The sequence below is a fragment of the Kwoniella pini genome, chromosome 11, assembly GCF_000512605.2.
Source record: "Kwoniella pini CBS 10737 chromosome 11, complete sequence".
NCBI classification, from domain to species: Eukaryota; Fungi; Basidiomycota; class Tremellomycetes; order Tremellales; family Cryptococcaceae; genus Kwoniella; species Kwoniella pini.
Genome location: NC_091726.1, coordinates 802,595 through 819,851, shown reverse-complemented (window position 1 = coordinate 819,851; position 17,257 = coordinate 802,595). Strand labels below are relative to the sequence as shown.

Sequence of the window (17,257 nt, the reverse complement as noted above, 5' to 3'; positions counted from 1 at the left end):
GTATTCGAGGAAGATTTGATCGAGATGCGTGTCTGAAGGGTGCGAACGATCTGCATTAATTGGGACGAAATTGGCATCATTTACCGCCTGAGAAAATCCAGATGAAGTAAATGTCAGAGTCCTTTGTCCGGCCATTCTCAGCTTCAGTCCTGTATTGATGTAAGTTCTTGTCACTACGATATCATTCAAACGTGGTGTCTAGGTTACTCCATTCATTAACAATTGACACCAAGTACAAGCACAATAAACGGGTATCTAATCCCAATAAACAACCAAATTATGACGGGTAACGCGTGACAGAGATGAATACGATCAAGGGTGGATGACAACAACAGATATAAGCTTTCGAAATTAGTATTGAACGTAGTTATGATAGGGGAAAATAACGATACAGTGATAGAGGGTGATACGGAAATGAAATGTGATGAGGGTGAGAGCTGATTACACTCTTGCTAATAACTCTCGTACTGGTAATTCTTCGATCCTCGGGCGGCCATGGTCACGTTTCGACTCGGGTTTCTCTGCAATCATTTCCCTTTCAAGTATGTATTTGCCTTCCTTGTACTTCTGGTCATGCTCGAAGGCGAAATCCTATCAGCGCCAATTGCGATATCAGCTAAAGTTTCTCAGAGATACTCGGAAATGATGCTTGAGTTTCATCCGTATATCGGAAAGTCCAAACTTACATACTTCCAACCTAACGTCGAATGACAGACCCTACAATAAACGTCCCTGACCGTATGACGCCCAGTCCTCATCTCTCTATCTTCCGCATCTCCGGTATACGTATTGACCCTAAAATCATTCGGTCAGGTTACATACTGCGGCAAGGAGGACGAAGAACCTACACTTGCTGTACTAGAAAAGCTCTACCATGTTGCCCAGTGAATTGCTACCATCGATTTCCGCATTATCAGCTACCAGTGCACGATGAATGGGCAATATTTGCCACCGGCGACTTGGTATATGTACTCACTCTTGACATGATACCTTCTGTAACAGCTAAATGATTTCCACACTGTTTGCATGTCAAGACAGCTTCTCCTGCGAGATATATACGAAACGTTCGACCCATGATAGCTCGTTGATTGGATTAGGTCAGGAATGATAACGATGTGAACGAGATTGCCGAGTTCAACCGCTATAGTGTTTCTTGGCTGTCGCGGTGATGTCCTAGGATTGAGTGTACATATGAATTGACGGCAGAGCGACTCGTAATGGCGCTGAGTTGTATTCTTCTGGTGTAAGGCTCTGGAGAGGGAGTGGAAGGTCTATGGAGAGTAAGTTTGTAGGATAAGTATACATCTCGGAAATGATCAACTCTAGTGGTTAGTCCGGTTATAAGATTATTACGGATTGCATCACAGTGCGAATGTCACAATACACCTCCACTCTCACACGGTCACCTTCTTCCATCCCTTGTCCTTGTATGGTGGCGAAGTGGCGGCTGATTTTGTTTGATAAAAGCAATAGGGCATGACGCACGCCTGTCACTCTGACTGCTGAGCGTGATCTAGCTATGCAGCCTTGTGTGCTGACAGGAACACAGCTGAATTATCCTTCCAGGAGGAATCATCCAATCATGTTGAGGTCCTTTGGCCTTTGTTCACTTCCGGCCAGTGTTCTTCGTTAGGTGAAAGGAAGGATCAGTTGAAACATCTGGAATAGGATTCCTTCGATTGAACGTATCTATGGTAAATCAGTAGACAATTTTAGCTTTATCGTCCTTGCAGAGGATCAGGCTGTTCAGTCCTATTATCGTGAACAATTGGAACATCGCTCTTCGAACTTGCTTATCTCCTAACCTTGAGGACATCACTTTCAACACCCATCAAATCTTTCGTATCTTATCATCTTCGTCATCCACATATTTTGTCGTGCTCGCAGCGAAAGATCTACAAGCCTGGTTCTTCATGTATCGACCCAAAGTACCATAGAGGTCATCCACACTCATTTATTACAATACTGATCAAACGACTCTCTTTTCAAGCCCAAATAGAACCTTGGCCCGACCTCGTTTGCTATGGTTCCCACCCTCATCCACTTGTTGCTTGCTGCAGAGCTGGTATTCTCACAATCCTCTGGGACAATCAACATATCTTCACCTCAAGCATGTATTGTCATCGCCCAAATAGCCGCTCTTCAGTCACCTAATTCTATAACTTCGATGCTACCGATATGCCCTGAATCTGGTTCTGAAGCGATATCATGGCCTATGTCGAGTGAAGGAGATGGGGCGGCATCCAGTGTTGGAGTGTATGCTGGTATCATTCACGGAAAGCCGAATTGCGTGATGAGCCTGAGTCAGATGACAGCAATGTACATGCTCGGAAGGTCATTGAGCTGGGATGAAGGAGGTACACTGTATGACGAGAACGGATGGGAACAAGTGACGGACCAGTCAACCCAGCAAGCGTTAACATGGTGAGTTACAAAGTCCATCTATCTATTTATTCCCATTAGACTGACTGTGGTCGCAGCATGCCATCACATCTATGGCTATCCTCCGATCTGTTGCTTCCTGATCCTGCAACATTACCAAAAGACGATCCTGCTTGGAAACAGTCTATTTCCTTGGACAACACTGGACCCACCTCGGGTACCCCTGAACCCAAGGACCCCGACAAGGCGAACACATCATCAAGTAGCAGCTCTTTAGATCATGCGTCCCTTACCGCAGTATCTCTCTTGGGATCAGCAACATCTTCCCTGGGAATTACAGTCACAGCTACAGATTTTCCCGTTTCCTCACTACTACCTCCAAGCAGTAATTCCGCTGCCCTTTCTTCTGTCTTTCAGACTAGTACCCCGAGTACTGCCTCTCTCGACGGCATGGCTACATCTGCTATTTCGGAAACCTCCACTGCCAGTGTGGCCAAAGGCACATCAACTCAGAGTGTAGCTGTCAGCAGGACGCTCTTTGCAACATCTTCCTTGGAACGGATGTCGAGCTCAATCAACGGCATTCCTGCAAATGCGCAGTCCCAGTCTCAGCCATCCGTCGCTGCTGTTCAAGATTCTTTCACGATCCTGATTGAGCCATCTTCAGCAACTTCAAACTCCCAGCAGCCTGATACCACAAGCTCCCTCTCCAGCACTGTGTCATTTTCCGTGCCGAACACAGAGGGAAAGACCCGGGGCTCTTCCACAATATCGGATACCACAACAGTAACTCTGGAGTCTGACACAGCAGAAGAGACATCCACAAGAACAGCAATGATCAATTCCGAGTTTCTGACAAGTCAGTCTGGCTCAGTTACAGTAGGAAGCAATACCGCTCAAGCAGAAGGAATCTCTATCGCAGCTTCGACAACAACGCAAGGTGAGCATTTTCCCTTCATGCCATTGGTCATTCGCCTGACATCTGATCAACAATTGCAGTCGAAGTGTCGCTCAAAATTGGTGATAACTCTACAGCAACAATGAGTTCAGTTGTGGACGTATTCTCCTCATCATCGAACTTGAAATCTTCAACGGAAGCGACAGAGAGCTCAACGTTCACTTTGGATCCCTCGTCCATCGACTCTGAAAAAGCTGCCACTGCGGTTACAGGCGTCGACTTCACATCCTCTGTACTGATACCGACAACCATATCATCAAGCACGTCATCAGTCGAGCCTACACAAGATGAAAATGACGGAATACCCAATGTCACCATCGAGCCTTTCACACTGACCCCTGAGGTCATTGCAATGTCGACAATGACCGTGGGAACCGAAGGTTTCGCCTCAGCCTTTTCGACCAAAAGCTCGAAGTCAGAGGAGATTTTGGTCACTACATCGTCGCCGCTTACGTCTATCAGAACAACGAGCACATCCCCTAGTCAAATCTATTTAGATGTAACCAGTACAAAGGTTGTGTATCTACCTGTGGCTGCTCTGGGATCCCATTATTCTATACCAGCGCAGTCTTCACGCAATCTCACATCGGCGACCAGCGGTCAGGTCGTTCCAACAACTAATCTCAATCTTTCCCCGACCTCAACGCAGTTGCAGTCTACTGGCACGGAGTCTGTGGCGACCTCGATGTCTTATGCTCAGCTGGCTGCCACTATCCCACCAAGTACTTCGTCAGACTCAGCCAGAGAAGCCATCCCAGCCATGAAAAGTGCCACCGAGACTGTCCCAGCTTTGTCCTCGTCGTCCCTCAGAGACGCTTCGGATGTTCCCACAACTTCAAGCACTCCCTTTGATAACTCCGTTGCCGCACCAGAATTCAGTGCACTACCTCTCCAGGCAGCTACGAGGCACAAGCGGCATCGTCGGCGGAGCAGGCGAGGCATGGGCGGATGGGGCGGTGGAGACGGTGGCGGATGGGGAGGGGTTTCCGGTGGTTGGAGCTGGCTAGCGGGTGGAAGTTGGGGGAGTGACGAGGCAGAAGGATCCGGGAGTGGACCGAGATGGCCGATAGCCATCGCCGACAGCTTGACTGAAGAAAAGGAGGAAGTGTGCGGGACTAATTGCAATACCGAAGCTGAAGTATCAGTCCAAGGGGAGCAAACTCAAGCCTATCAGACTGCTACCGGAAAACCTTTCTCAGCCGCCCCGGCGGAACAGCCGTCAACACCTACTTCTGCCCATCCCGCTACGTTTACCGTTCATGCAGCTGACTTTACCAGCAACGCACCTGATCAGCAGCCTTCGCTCACCCAAAGTCAGGCCTCGAGCTCGGTGTTCCGACCTCTACCTTCAAGCTCAGCTAGGACTTCCTACAGCTCATCTTCTCCGGTTGCACCATCCCTTACGCAACAAGACACCAGTAGTAGCACCAGAAAACCCGCCACGTACTCTTTTGGGTACGCTAGCACTGCTCAAAGTTCACCTTTTTCCGAATCAGTGATGACTATCCAAACTGAAACGGATACTTCCAGCTTTCATACCGCTTCTTCAGTATCTCAACAATCCTTCACAGCTAGTGCACCTTCGCAGAATGGTTTGCCATCATCTCCCCAAACTTTGGGAACAGGATTCACAAGCAACGAAGCGATTGCACCAACTGCTACTTCTACTTTTCGACATTCAATATCCAAGACTGGCAATTCTGAGCACACATTGAGTGTAATGTCGACTCTGCAGCAACCGACAATTGTGGCATCCATAAATAGTAGTACAAGTGAGATTGCTACCGTGCAAAGTTCTACCACAGAGATATCCACTTATCGGACTGCCACCACCGAGGTGTCATCCAAGACAAATACAGCTATCATCCAAACCTCAGTAACACAGACTTCTTCGGCTACTGCCACTGAATTCACCACTTCAACTAACGTAAATACTTTTCAGACTTCGGTGACTAAAACTTTTGTTCAAACAAAATTTATCACTTCAACTGACATTGATAATTTCCAGACCTCAACAACCAAGATCCGAACATTTCTCTCTTCAACAACGGATGTGAATACTTACGAATTATCGGTGACTGAAACTTTTTTGACTACAAAACACATAACATCAACTGACGTTGATACTCTCCAGACTTCCACTACAGCCACATCAACCTTTCAGGCATCTACTACAGAGACTGCCCGAGAGACTACCTCTATAGCAGGTACCACTAGCCAAACCATATCTTCTACAGAAATTTTGAATCAAACTACCTCAAAAACGGGCATCACCACGTCTACTCAGGCTGTAGTGGTCCCCTCGTCATCAAGCTCTCAAACATCTAGCACAAGTGCGGAACTTCCTGATATTACTAGCGATCATTCAACTTCTTCAGATGAAGCTTCTTCAATTTCCGACTTCGTGTCATCGTCAGAGACACCACCACTTCCTTCGCAAACATCTAGCTCAGAGCCACCGCCTGAGCAGACTTCTTCGTCATTTGAACTGACAACTCGACCAGAATCATCCCCCCAATCCGAGGCTACGCCACAAACTTCATCAGAGCAGTCACCGCCCGAACCGTCATCAGACTACACCGAACCATCTTCCTCGACCGACCCGGCACCGGCCTCATCCGCATCATCCTCGTCAGATACGGGTTCTCCACCCGATGCACCTGCTCCTGATCCACAAAACGAATCTGATGCTTCATCCGCAGCCAATCCACCTATTTTCTCGGTTGATGGGGAAACCATCGGACAATTTACCGGCCCTGCTAAGAGAGGCATTTACTCAAGATCACCCGAACTTAGCATAACGACGACTTTTGTAGTTTCTACTTCCTGTACCTCAGCGCAGACCTTAGCGGCAACGCCAAGCCCTGCTAGATCATTGGGTACATACATTCCGCAAATCACAGCCAGCAAAAAACAGTCCACGCAAATCGTTAAGGAGCGTCGGAAATTGGCATCGAGTGAGCGGCGCAAAGGACCGAGTTCAGCTTCAATGTTAAGGAAGGAGGAAAGAATTTCTGGAAAATCTCAGTTTAATAATTGGACAATCATGTAACGTCTCACTTTTATATAATTAATGAATCAGGTTTCATGGCGAACATGGCACCAGAGATGCAGACAACAAATAAACCTTGCTCCCAATTGGCATATGCTACATGCAATTATGCAGACGTAGTCTCTGGTTCGTGAACGAGAGATTCTGTTATTGACGCAATGGGCGTATTGTGCTGATAGTCCACCGTCAATCGCGCATATGTCGAAAGAGAAGAAAGGCAAACTCACCGCTTGTTCCAGGACTTCCGTCTCCGTTGCGACCTCGGTTCCTTCTATTTTCTTATCTGCTATCGCCTCTTCAGCTATCTCAGGCTCATCCGTCTTCTCATCCTCAGGCGGACCGTCCATATCCACGTCCTCCTCCAGCTTCGCCTGGTCTTTTGCTTCGAGGTGTTCATTCACATCCGCTTCGATCGGAGATTCTGATGCCTGTTCAACCTCTTCCTCTTCAGCAGGCTTGACCTGCTCATCTTCTTCGTCTTGTACCTGCGCCACTTCTTTTTCCTGGGCAGCCTCTTCCTCGTTCTTGTGTTCTTCCGGTTGGTTCTCCACTACAGAAGTCTTGCGATCGGTTTCCTCCTTTACTGCTTTCATAAGCACGTGCAAGTCTCGCTTTTGCGCCAAGGCTTTGAAATGTCTCAAGTGAGTGTGCGAAGCCAGCCGCAAAGCTCGCCATGACAAGCTTGTCTTTCGCTGCAAGTAGCGTCGTCAGCATCGTCGTGTAGACATACGATAAGGAACAACTTACTTCTTTGTTGGCTGCTAAAACTGCTGCATCAGTCTCGATTCCCATGGCCTTATCATCCTCTTCGTCCATCTCTATGCGCTGCAATTCTTCGTCTAATTGCTCCTGGCTTGTTGCCCTGCATTCGTGAGATATTAGCGAACTTCAACTGGGGATCAAGGAAAGTGACGCACTTCTGTCGTCCTCTCAATTGATCAATCCCCTTGAACCCGTTATTCCATAACATTGATAATGACCTAGACCCGACCTTGAACGTATATGATGCCGGTGGGGCAAGTCGCTTCTCCCAAAGCTTGGCAGCTTCTTTAGCTGTACTTTCGTCTAGAGGTGGTATCTCAAATACCCCTTCAGGGCATTGATCGTTTTTCCATTGAGCCTAGCGAGAAACACCATGCTCAGCCACAACATTCCTTACCCCAACACCGCACGCCAACTCACATAATGAACTTCTCTCGTTATTATAGACAATACGGTCTCCTCAAATCTTTTGCCATCGGTCATTCTCAAAAGTTCATCTCGTATTGTCGACACCTTCGCTTTTACCCAATTCTCATCCTCAGTGACAAGAACAAATGTCTTAGGCATACCGCCAGTGAACGCTTGTTTTCCCGCTGAAGCTGGAGTGAGGTTGAGCAAGAATTGGAACAGGATGAAGTATTGGACCAGAATTTGGCGACGGAAAGATGGATCCGCAAGCTAGTAGACGGAACATGAGCTGAGAGTTCCCGTGACAAGGGATGAGAGATAGCTCACCTCATATTCGAACAATCGCTTTCCAGTGAGATATCTTGGATGGAAAAAGCCACCTTCCCCCATGTCCCCTGCCAATCGTTTTCTCTTCTTTCCCACAGACTCTGCATCTTTACCCAGAAGTGCCTTCTCCTTCTGTGTCTGTGCAAACAAATGGGGCAGAACGGAATCAGTTTTCTCTTTGAACGTTTCGAAAGGCGTTATGGCTGGATCCCCAGACGCTGGACCATCGAGCGAGGGAGGATGGGCGAAGTATTGTTGCAGAGACCAGAGTGTCGGATAGAAATCTAGCTTGCTCTCTGAGACTATAAAGTGTCTATCAATCAGAGTTTTCTCCAAATTGTAGCTTCTACTCACGATTGTCTTCAGCGTCTGGTTGTGGCTTTTCCGTCTCATCTTCCATCTTCACATCACCCTCGCCATCTTGCTTGTCCTTCTGGTCCACCGAAGACTCAATTTTATCCTCATCCTCATCCCAAGTTGTCCTTACTTCCGCATAATCTCCTCGCATATTGATGGCGCTTTTATCCGCTACGCTGATTACCGAGCTCGCAAACTGATGAACTCGACCTCGGAATACTAAGTCGTCCGGGGTTCTGGGTAGAAAACGCAGGAAAGCGTTGATCGTACGGAGAAGAGGTAAAGCTTTACCCCTTGACGCGGGCATATCCTGAAGTGAAAGTAAACAAACGCACAGGACAGTGGCTGCAAGAGGACCACATACCTTGGTGAATCGCTTCGAACGGGTTTCGATATAAGTCCACAATCCTCGCCATGAATCGACCGATATCAGCTCGACAAGCTCTTCTATCAAAGGTATAAACAGTGCTCCTGGCTCAAGTGCAGGGACATCTGTGCATGATAGGTCAGCTCCGAGATATCGTAATGGCCAAAGAAGTTGACTAACCCGGGAAAGCAGTGTACACCACTTCATACAACGTCAAGACTATATCCAGTCTATCCTGCAAGCTGATTTGGAACTCCTGCTTTTCTTCATTGCTAGCTTCGAAGTCGGGTTCAGCAAGCTATGAAAACGCTCGTCAGCGTTGTTCTGGCACACTGCTTGGACACCTGGTAACCTACTTCTCCGTTTGTGATTGGCAACACAACTGTATCCCTGCCTACAACTTCCAACACAGTCCTGATCACATCTGCAGACCTCGAGGAGCTTTCTGAAGCGTTGAGATTGCCGGATGATTCAGACCATGCTTGAGTAAGTTGCTGAGCGAGTTCCGAAGGTGCTATAGGTTTAGTCAATTGTCGAGTTGGAGGATGTGATTTGACAATGGACGTTACAGATAGCTTGAGGGCAGGGTACAATGCCGAGGCCATTCCTTTGAATCGCTTGAGGCTTCAGTCTACACGCAGTATACTGGCAAGCCTGATTGTATGTTGAGCTATGAGCATATATAACAACAAAAACGAGAAATACAGATGTACGAAATCAGAAAGGTCCAATTCATGACGGAATCAAATTCCAACCGTGTTCTTCGTCAAGCTCGAGTGGAATAAGTAGGTAGCTCAATAATACTCAATCTCTCATTTCTTCCTTTCATCCTCTTTATCTTGTCATATACTCAAATCCATCAGCAGTGCGACAAACAAGTCAAGTACCTGGGATCAATCAGCATCTTTAATTCAAATCAAGAAGAAAAGCAAAGATCGAAAGCAGTCGTCATGTCATCCCGAGCGGCTCCGTACGGCTCTCCCCGAGATAAAGACAGTCGATATGGTAAAGATGACCGTGATGGACTTACAACTCGGGCGAGAAGTAGAAGCCGGAGTCCAAGGCGAGATAGGGACAGATACGATGAGAGAGGTCAGTTCACACCCCTTTTCATAAAACACATAAGTCGCCCCCTATATCCCTCAACGCATTCGCCGCTCATCTCAAGTTATACAGCTGACATAAACTTCAATATAGATCGAAATTACGGGAGAGACTCTGGAAGAAGTAGTAATAGGGATGATCGCTCAAGACGAGACTATGATAGTCCTCGAGATCGCGAGCGCGACAGGCGAGATGAATATAGTAGGGATGACAAGCGAGATTATAGAGATAGGGACGGTAAAAGGGATGATTACAGCCGAGAAACCAGATCCCCAGCAGTTCGAGACGTACCCTTCCGCGATAGTTCGAGGAGTGGAAATTCAAGAGATAATCCAAATAACGATCCCAACTATCGACCATCTCCTAAACCTTATGAAAGTCGTCCGCCAGCAGGCGTTGCGCCTGCCCAGCCTCGTGCTGGACCATCTCAAATGCAAGGTTACAGACAGAACAACGGCGGTGGCAATGGGGGTTATGGAAATGGTGGAGGTGAATATGATAGACCTTTAGATAGACGAGCAATTGAAGAAGGTCGAAGGAGACGAGAAGAGGAAAGAGCCAAGGGTGTAGTTTATACGGAAGGTGGGGCATATGACCCAGGCGCAGAAGGTCAGTCATTCTGTGAGACATTCTCATACACGAGTTGCATCATACTCATCCTTACTTCTCTGACTTTCACAGATTCGCTTGCACCACAAGACGAACCCGAAGATGAGATCGATCCAGATGACCCTGAAGCTCAAATGGCAGCCATGATGGGATTCGGGGGTTTTGGAACCTCTAAAGTAAGTTTCTTTTCTGATCAATCGAGCGTCGCTGATGTTCGTTCGGTGTATATAGGGACAGGGCAAAGAAGACAACATTGACGTTGTAGCAAAGGTGAACAAGCAAAGGACCTGGAGACAGTACATGAATAGAAGAGGCGGTTTCAATAGACCATTGGACAAGATCAAGTAATCTGTATCAATTAAAGACCAGTAACATTGATTAGCGTAATATAGCATGTAATCATATGTTTCTTTGCTGGTATGTCTGGAGCTTTGCATGATACACTACACGATTATTATATGCTACATGATGCCGATTGCAGTATGATTGACGATGGATTAAGCCACTATTTTCTCCTTACTTTGTCTGCTCTTTCTCTTAGCGGGTTGTGGCTTCTCTTCTTGAAGACCTTCCATCTGCTCAGCCGCCGTTTCATTGGGAACGTTCTCCTTATTCTCGTCATTCTTCTTACCACGCTTAGGTGTACTTTTGGTCTTTTCTACTGATTGCTCATCACCTAGCTCAACTTTGACTTCTTCACCTTTCTTGCCTTTCTTTGGCGTAGCTTTCTTCTTCTTTGCCGGTGTTGCCTCTTGCTCTACCTTACCTTCAGCGGTTTCTTCACCTCCCGCACTCTTCCTCTTACCCCGCCTATTAGCTTTCTTAGGTGTTTGCGATTGACCATCAATTTCCATTCCAGCGTCATTGACAGCGTTCTTGATATGCCCCTCGACTACACTCGTATCTCCGATGCCACCATCGCCTTCCTTCTCGATATCCGATAGATTGATGGGTTCTCCTTCTGAATCTACATCTCCCGTTTCTTTCGTTTTCTTCTTCAAGCTGGACTTTCGTCCTTTGGTGTGCATCCCTGGATTAGGGTCAGGTGGTCGGAGGTTATCATGGATAACGTCTTCGAGCCCGCTATAGCAACAAAGTATGTCAGCATGGACTAAAAAGGCTCTGCCGACATATGTACTAACTATATTCGGTAAAGTTCAAACACAGCTTGCTCCTACAGATGTGATTATCAGTAAATACTTGAAGTAACTCTGACAATCGAGAAATTCTCACCTTATCTTTCGCTTCAATCATCAAATCCACGTCATCTGGCAAAGCGTCAGGCAAGCTCTTGCACCTATCCGCATGGGCTCTTTTCTCCATTACTGACTCGGCCCCTGGCCGAGGCTCGGATAAATGTTGTTTCATTGGTATACCTCTTTTCTCCCATATTTTCGCTATTCTAGGTATCAATACAGCGGGAGGTTCAGAAGATGGGTTGATCCAATCGTGATGCTAAAAGTTTGTCAGTCAAAGCAGCCGTTTCAATATGCGTAATCAGCTTACATAGTCAAAAATGCTGAGAAGCGGAAAGGTCAGCGCGCAGTACATTTCATAACCAGCTGGATGCCTCAGACTTACAGAGGAATGTCAAGCTCTTCACTGATAGGGAAAAGGTCGTCCACGTTGTAGCAGATCTGAGTTATTTTAGCACTTTTTCGCAATCGAGAGTTAGAATGGAATTCAGAGCTCACCTCATCGTTTTCCAATACAAGTCTTTGCTTGACATTGTCACTTAACTTCGTCGTGAAATTCTCCTTGAATCGAGCAAGTGTACTCTCTTTATCACCAAAAACGCCTCCCATATGTATACTATCGTTATCGACGTCAGCTTTGCGCGAATGAATACCCTAAGACATGACTCACATCATGACACCCTCTTTTCCGACGCCCATTCTGTCAAGGATCTCACATTGGTAGTCTAGCTCCCTGACTGAAGCTTCTATGACGTTGGGCTTGGGAGAACCGAGTTGGGTGAACTAAAAGATCGGTCAATGCCAGCTTTGCCGTAAGAGTGTCAAGCTTCACTTACTTGACCAGGATGCATCGTCAACCTATGACCATACTTCTTTGCTAATTCACCAGCTTCCTTTAAACCTTCATCTGCGAATGACAAGTCGTATCCATATTTTGCATGCGACGCGAAAGGGAACATCTCGGAAGATAGCCTCATGAAACGGATCCTAAAGCCGTTCTATCAGTAACGCTCTGAGCTTGAAGAGTGATATCACTCACTTATTATCCTCGTTCCATTGTATCATTGTCTTGAGATCCCGGACATTCATCAAAGCTAGACCCTTAGGTAACTCCATACCCTCTTCTTCTATACTTGCTATCCGACAAGTCCTGGAACAGAAAATACTATCCGGTTTTTCTCCTCTCAACACGGTATTCAGACAAGCATATCCCAAACGGCCTGACATGTTTGCATTAGCTAAGACGAGCTTGATGAGTGAGCTCAAGGCGAAAGGTATTCACCTCTGAAGGTGGTAGTCTTTCTTTCTACATCAGGTATTTCATATACCTTTTTTTCATATACCCTAGGTTTCCGCTTCTTCTTGACTATTTCATTCCCTTCCTCGTCAAATTCAGGCTCGTCTTTCGCTATCCTGGATTTCTTCGGCGTGGCCTTCTTCTCCTTCTTCGGGGTCTCTCCATCATCGTCTTCCCCTTCGTCATTCTCCACTTTCGCTTTGGCTTTCTTGGGAGTAGCTTTCTTCTTAGTAGGAGTTTTCTTCTTGGGTTTCGGTTCCTCTTCAAGTTCAGATAATTCACTTTCCGAAGCTGCAAAGTCGGATCCTTCATTATCCGCATATGAAACATCTACTTTTGCTCCTCTTTTCCTTTTATTCAGATTGCGGTCAACAGCTTCGTCTACAGCATTTTTAACATCTTCTTCTTCCTGTTCTGATGTGATGGGCGTTAATGCTTCGTCTGAATCCGAAGTGGTATCTCTTTCAGCTTTCACCAAGTCTGGTGGAGGCATATGTTCTAATGCATTGATGAGTGTATGCTTTACAGGATCAGGGTTTGGGTTTAAGACGATGGTGGTTGTACCCAATTTTGAGGGGGAATCGGGAGTAGCGGGTGGTATGATTTTAAGCCTTTTAAAAGGCATCGCGAAAGTGTGAATTACTTTTCTGGCTATAAGTGGTCTTGCAATAGTTTGGAACGTTAAGTTTGGCTTGATCAATCGTATTAAGCAAGATAGATTCATCAGATTTTGGCTGAATGAATGGAAAATGTCAACTGTCGATGAAAAGAAAGAAAACCAAAAGATGTCAGTCAATTTGAGATAGATTTTCCGAAAATCAAGAAAATCAAGAAAATCAAAGTTAGGTAAAAATCCTCCCTAATCTGTTGGAGTAAACGCGTCCTTTTCCTTTTCAAAAGTCATCAAATGCATAATCATCAAGAGGTAACTAATAGTCCTCTTAGGCCTCAGTTCTTGCACCATTGGCAGCATCGTTAAGCTAGATTACCGAAATGAGACAGTTTAATCTTAACCATTAATTGGGTTTTAACGAGGAGACTCACCTCTACCTGCCGCTCACGATCGACGATCGAACAGATACGTCATAGTATATAGTAACGATTTGAATCAGCTTACGTCATCCTGTATCTCAGAACTTTGCACGCGTCGGTCTCGACGTACAGATTGTAAGAAGTTGTTATTAGAAAGATTAGAGAGATATTTTCATACATTCGTGCTATCACCAAACGATAGACATAACTTTGATGTGTTGTACGCCGTGGACCACGGCGCCCTTTTGATCTGTATGACAAATAATGATCAATCTACCTGCGCCCGACGATCCCCAGCGCCTTTAAATCATCATGATTCAGTACGCTAAATTCGATTACCATCAACAAAGGATGCCTACATGTCAGGCCTTCGGCAAGGATAGAACGCCCGTGCTCCGATTTGGCCGGTTGTCTTCGATGCATCTACCATTCACACATTCTCTATTGAGATGACAAAGATTGCACTAAACAAACGCTGTGAACTAATCAGCAAGCGGAAATCATCGCAATTTTGGACCAGGAACTGAAGTCCGTTCATCATGTCTAGGGTTCTGACCTGATTTACCTTTTCTGAAACATTCAAAGAACACCATTCATTCTTCCATCACTACTATCCCTGACACATCATTCGGGTCTCAACGAGATTCGCCCATTACTTTTATTCACGGAATTATGCTTCTCATCTCTGCATATAACCGAAATATGTATTCCCATATTTTCGACATCTATCGAGATCGATTGTTGGATTGCAATATATCTCGGTTTAAAGACCACACAGCTTGTTAGCGTGATAAGCTTATACGAATTGTGGCTTGAAGCAAAACACCTTGACGACGATCAAAAGACACGACCCGTGCTCATAGTTTAGGGTATGAATTTGGACTTGATGAATCTCATTGGGGAATCTTAGCTTGAGCATAGACATATGTTGAGGTATCGATTGATGTTTTACCTTACCATCCCCACTTCAGGGCGAGCTGATAAGTACAACGTTTGAGCGCAGGGTATCCTTGCATCAAATTTTGGTAACTACGATGATTGAAGTAGTCGAGTGTGCTTTATAAGCAACTTGATTGGGTCAAAAACTCCCCTCTCAATTTCCTTTCAGCTTTCCAAATATTTCTCATCGATCGAGTGCCAGTCAACAATATATCGACAACATGAGCTGGATCAATTACATTCCAGCTGTACCTGAAGGATATCAGAAATATGTGCCTCATCTTATGGTATTGGGTGGTGGTATCGTAGCGTACTACGTGCTTAGCAACCTTTTCTCATACCTCAGCATTTTGAGAGTGAGTCTTGACTTTGGTTGTTGATCGCAAAAGCTTAATAATCATTTTTATGTTCGCAGCAAGTCAAAGGTCTTCCGGTCAAACATTCTTTCTTCCCATCGTACGAACAAGGTCTTCGAGCTAGAGTACCTCATATCCCTTTCATCTTACCTGTTAAAGATTATTATTCTCGACCAGAGTGGGATCGTGAGTAAAGCAAGAGAGATAGTACAAATCATCTATTGATATTCTGTTTGGTAGGATTCGAGAAACCTAAATCTGACCTTTTGGCTTATACATGTATGACTCAACATCGAGCAATTTATTGGACTGCTAATCCATATACCGCTCAACACATTTTCACCAAAATTTCTTTATTTGAGAAAGCTTGTTTCATACCTCGAATGAAATCTGCTGCTAAATTCGGTGGAAACATAATAGTCGCACAAGATGGTGAAGAGCACAAAAGACATAAAGCAGTGATTCGAGGTTGTTTCGGTGAAGAGATTTTCAGAAATGCTTGGGATGAGGTGGAGAATACAGTCGAAATGATGCTGAAAGAAGAAAATTTGATAGATGGTGGAATCATGGAGGATGTTGGTGGTTCGACTATTAAAGTAGGTAGTCTTACATGGAAAGTACTCACCAATCTCAAAAGATTGTGCTAAATCGCGATATCTAGGTGACTTACATTGTCATTGGTAAAGTTGGTTTTGGATACGAAGTCCCCTGGGTCACTCCTCGAACCGAAAGGGGTGAAGAAAGTGAGTGATTGACTATCGATCCATTCAATATCTCTGTGAAAGATATGCTCATTCTCGGTATTGCTATATTTTAGTGGGCTTCGTCGAGGCGTATGAAATTGTAGATCGATCCGTCCTCTATCAGTTCATGTTACCAGGAGTGGGTAGTGTACTGCAAAGTAAAGTCGAAGCTCAAGCGAGTGCACGCTGACAGTGCTGATTTTGCTGTAGTGGTTACTACGTATCCTTCCTACCAAAAAATTCAGACGTATGGGTTACGGTCAAAAGAAATTCCTTGAATACTGTTATGCTATGGCGAGAAGCAAGCGAGCCGAGCTTGGCGCTCTGAAAGAAGCCGGGGAAAAGGCTAAAGCACCAACTGATCTCCTGGGTGCAATTGTACATGCTCAAGTCATCGCCGAAGAAGAATCTCGAGTCAAAAACGGTAGCGAAGCTCCACATGTTGGTCTGACGGAAGAAGAGGTCATTGGTAACATGTGTGAGTAGAACTAATACAAAGCCCCTTATGAAAGCTAAAGATCTGCATCTACAGTCATTTTCTTGCTGTAAGTTGTGAAGTACTAGTCAAACGTTTCTGTGGCAGATCTGATCAGTCGAGCTTCGCAGTGCTGGTCACGAGACTACCGGTCATACCATTGCTTTCACTATTGCTCAACTTGCTCTCAATCCAGAATGGCAAGATGAATGTTACAAAGAGATCAAAGCTGTGTGTGGTGACGAGAAACCATGTAAGGTCCTTTCAGCAATCTGGCAATATCTTGAACAGGCAGCTAATATTGATGGGATTGTAGCATACCGAGATGTCCACAGATTACCATTATGTCTTGCCGTTGGTCTTGAAGCGATGCGATTGACCGATATCGTTCGACAATTGTTCAAAGTCGCTAAAGTCGATAGCATGCTCCCTTATAACACATGGGACGATCACGGTAACGTCACTAGACGCGAACACCTTGTCAAAGCTGGTTCATTAGTGTACATCGATACTCCCGCTTGTCAGTTGAACCCATTCCATTGGGAAGGTGCCAACGATTTTAATCCTCGACGACACCTTAGCGGGGGGGACGATGCAAGAGCAGGTCTAAACAAATCCGAAGTGCCTTTTGTAGCTTTCTCAATGGGTACTAGACAATGTATAGGAAGACGATTTGCTGAAGTTGAAATAATCTCTTTCATCTCCAGCATCTTGGCTAGATATACTATTCACCCTGTTCCAGCCCACAAAGGAGAAACTAAAGAGAAGATGAAAGCTAGAATGCTCGATTCCGCTGTCGAAGACCTCACTATGACCCCTGGTCTATTCAAGGTGAGATTTGAGAAGAGGAAGTAAGCCAAGGCCTTTGTCGACCGTGTATATAGACTTGTCGG

At 45.6% G+C, this 17,257-nt stretch overlaps 6 protein-coding genes across 6 annotated transcripts; 3 read left to right on the top strand and 3 right to left on the bottom strand.

Annotated features, from left to right (window-relative positions):
- Positions 1-441: 441 nt before the first annotated feature.
- On the bottom strand, positions 442-1,075 carry I206_107642 (uncharacterized protein; the record flags this gene model as incomplete). The annotated part of the gene is made up of 4 exons (XM_019157688.1): positions 442-591; positions 687-795; positions 849-892; positions 977-1,075. 4 exons carry the CDS (start codon positions 1,073-1,075, stop codon positions 442-444), a joined length of 402 nt encoding a protein of 133 aa, XP_019009328.1.
- Positions 1,076-2,023: 948 nt separating this feature from the next.
- On the top strand, positions 2,024-6,392 carry I206_107641 (uncharacterized protein; the record flags this gene model as incomplete). Its single annotated transcript, XM_019157687.1, has 3 exons — positions 2,024-2,424; positions 2,481-3,322; positions 3,382-6,392. 3 exons carry the CDS (start codon positions 2,024-2,026, stop codon positions 6,390-6,392), a joined length of 4,254 nt encoding a protein of 1,417 aa, XP_019009327.1.
- A 106-nt stretch (positions 6,393-6,498) lies between these two features.
- On the bottom strand, positions 6,499-9,218 carry I206_107640 (uncharacterized protein; the record flags this gene model as incomplete). Its single annotated transcript, XM_019157686.1, has 10 exons — positions 6,499-6,564; positions 6,620-7,084; positions 7,140-7,254; positions 7,310-7,512; positions 7,575-7,832; positions 7,890-8,191; positions 8,244-8,556; positions 8,611-8,738; positions 8,794-8,911; positions 8,970-9,218. The coding sequence occupies 10 exons, from the start codon at positions 9,216-9,218 to the stop codon at positions 6,499-6,501; spliced, it is 2,217 nt and encodes a 738-aa protein (XP_019009326.1).
- A 345-nt stretch (positions 9,219-9,563) lies between these two features.
- I206_107639 (uncharacterized protein) lies at positions 9,564-10,674 on the top strand (the record flags this gene model as incomplete). The annotated part of the gene is made up of 4 exons (XM_019157685.1): positions 9,564-9,705; positions 9,811-10,326; positions 10,399-10,502; positions 10,558-10,674. The coding sequence occupies 4 exons, from the start codon at positions 9,564-9,566 to the stop codon at positions 10,672-10,674; spliced, it is 879 nt and encodes a 292-aa protein (XP_019009325.1).
- A 149-nt stretch (positions 10,675-10,823) lies between these two features.
- I206_107638 (UV damage endonuclease UvdE) lies at positions 10,824-13,444 on the bottom strand (the record flags this gene model as incomplete). Its single annotated transcript, XM_019157684.1, has 10 exons — positions 10,824-11,409; positions 11,469-11,500; positions 11,560-11,781; positions 11,833-11,845; positions 11,908-11,963; positions 12,021-12,138; positions 12,193-12,305; positions 12,359-12,509; positions 12,562-12,742; positions 12,805-13,444. The coding sequence occupies 10 exons, from the start codon at positions 13,442-13,444 to the stop codon at positions 10,824-10,826; spliced, it is 2,112 nt and encodes a 703-aa protein (XP_019009324.1).
- A 1,567-nt stretch (positions 13,445-15,011) lies between these two features.
- Positions 15,012-17,219, top strand: I206_107637 (uncharacterized protein; the record flags this gene model as incomplete). The annotated part of the gene is made up of 9 exons (XM_019157683.1): positions 15,012-15,146; positions 15,206-15,332; positions 15,387-15,742; positions 15,808-15,889; positions 15,964-16,028; positions 16,100-16,367; positions 16,422-16,434; positions 16,496-16,617; positions 16,681-17,219. The coding sequence occupies 9 exons, from the start codon at positions 15,012-15,014 to the stop codon at positions 17,217-17,219; spliced, it is 1,707 nt and encodes a 568-aa protein (XP_019009323.1).
- Between the last annotated feature and the right edge of the window lie 38 nt (positions 17,220-17,257).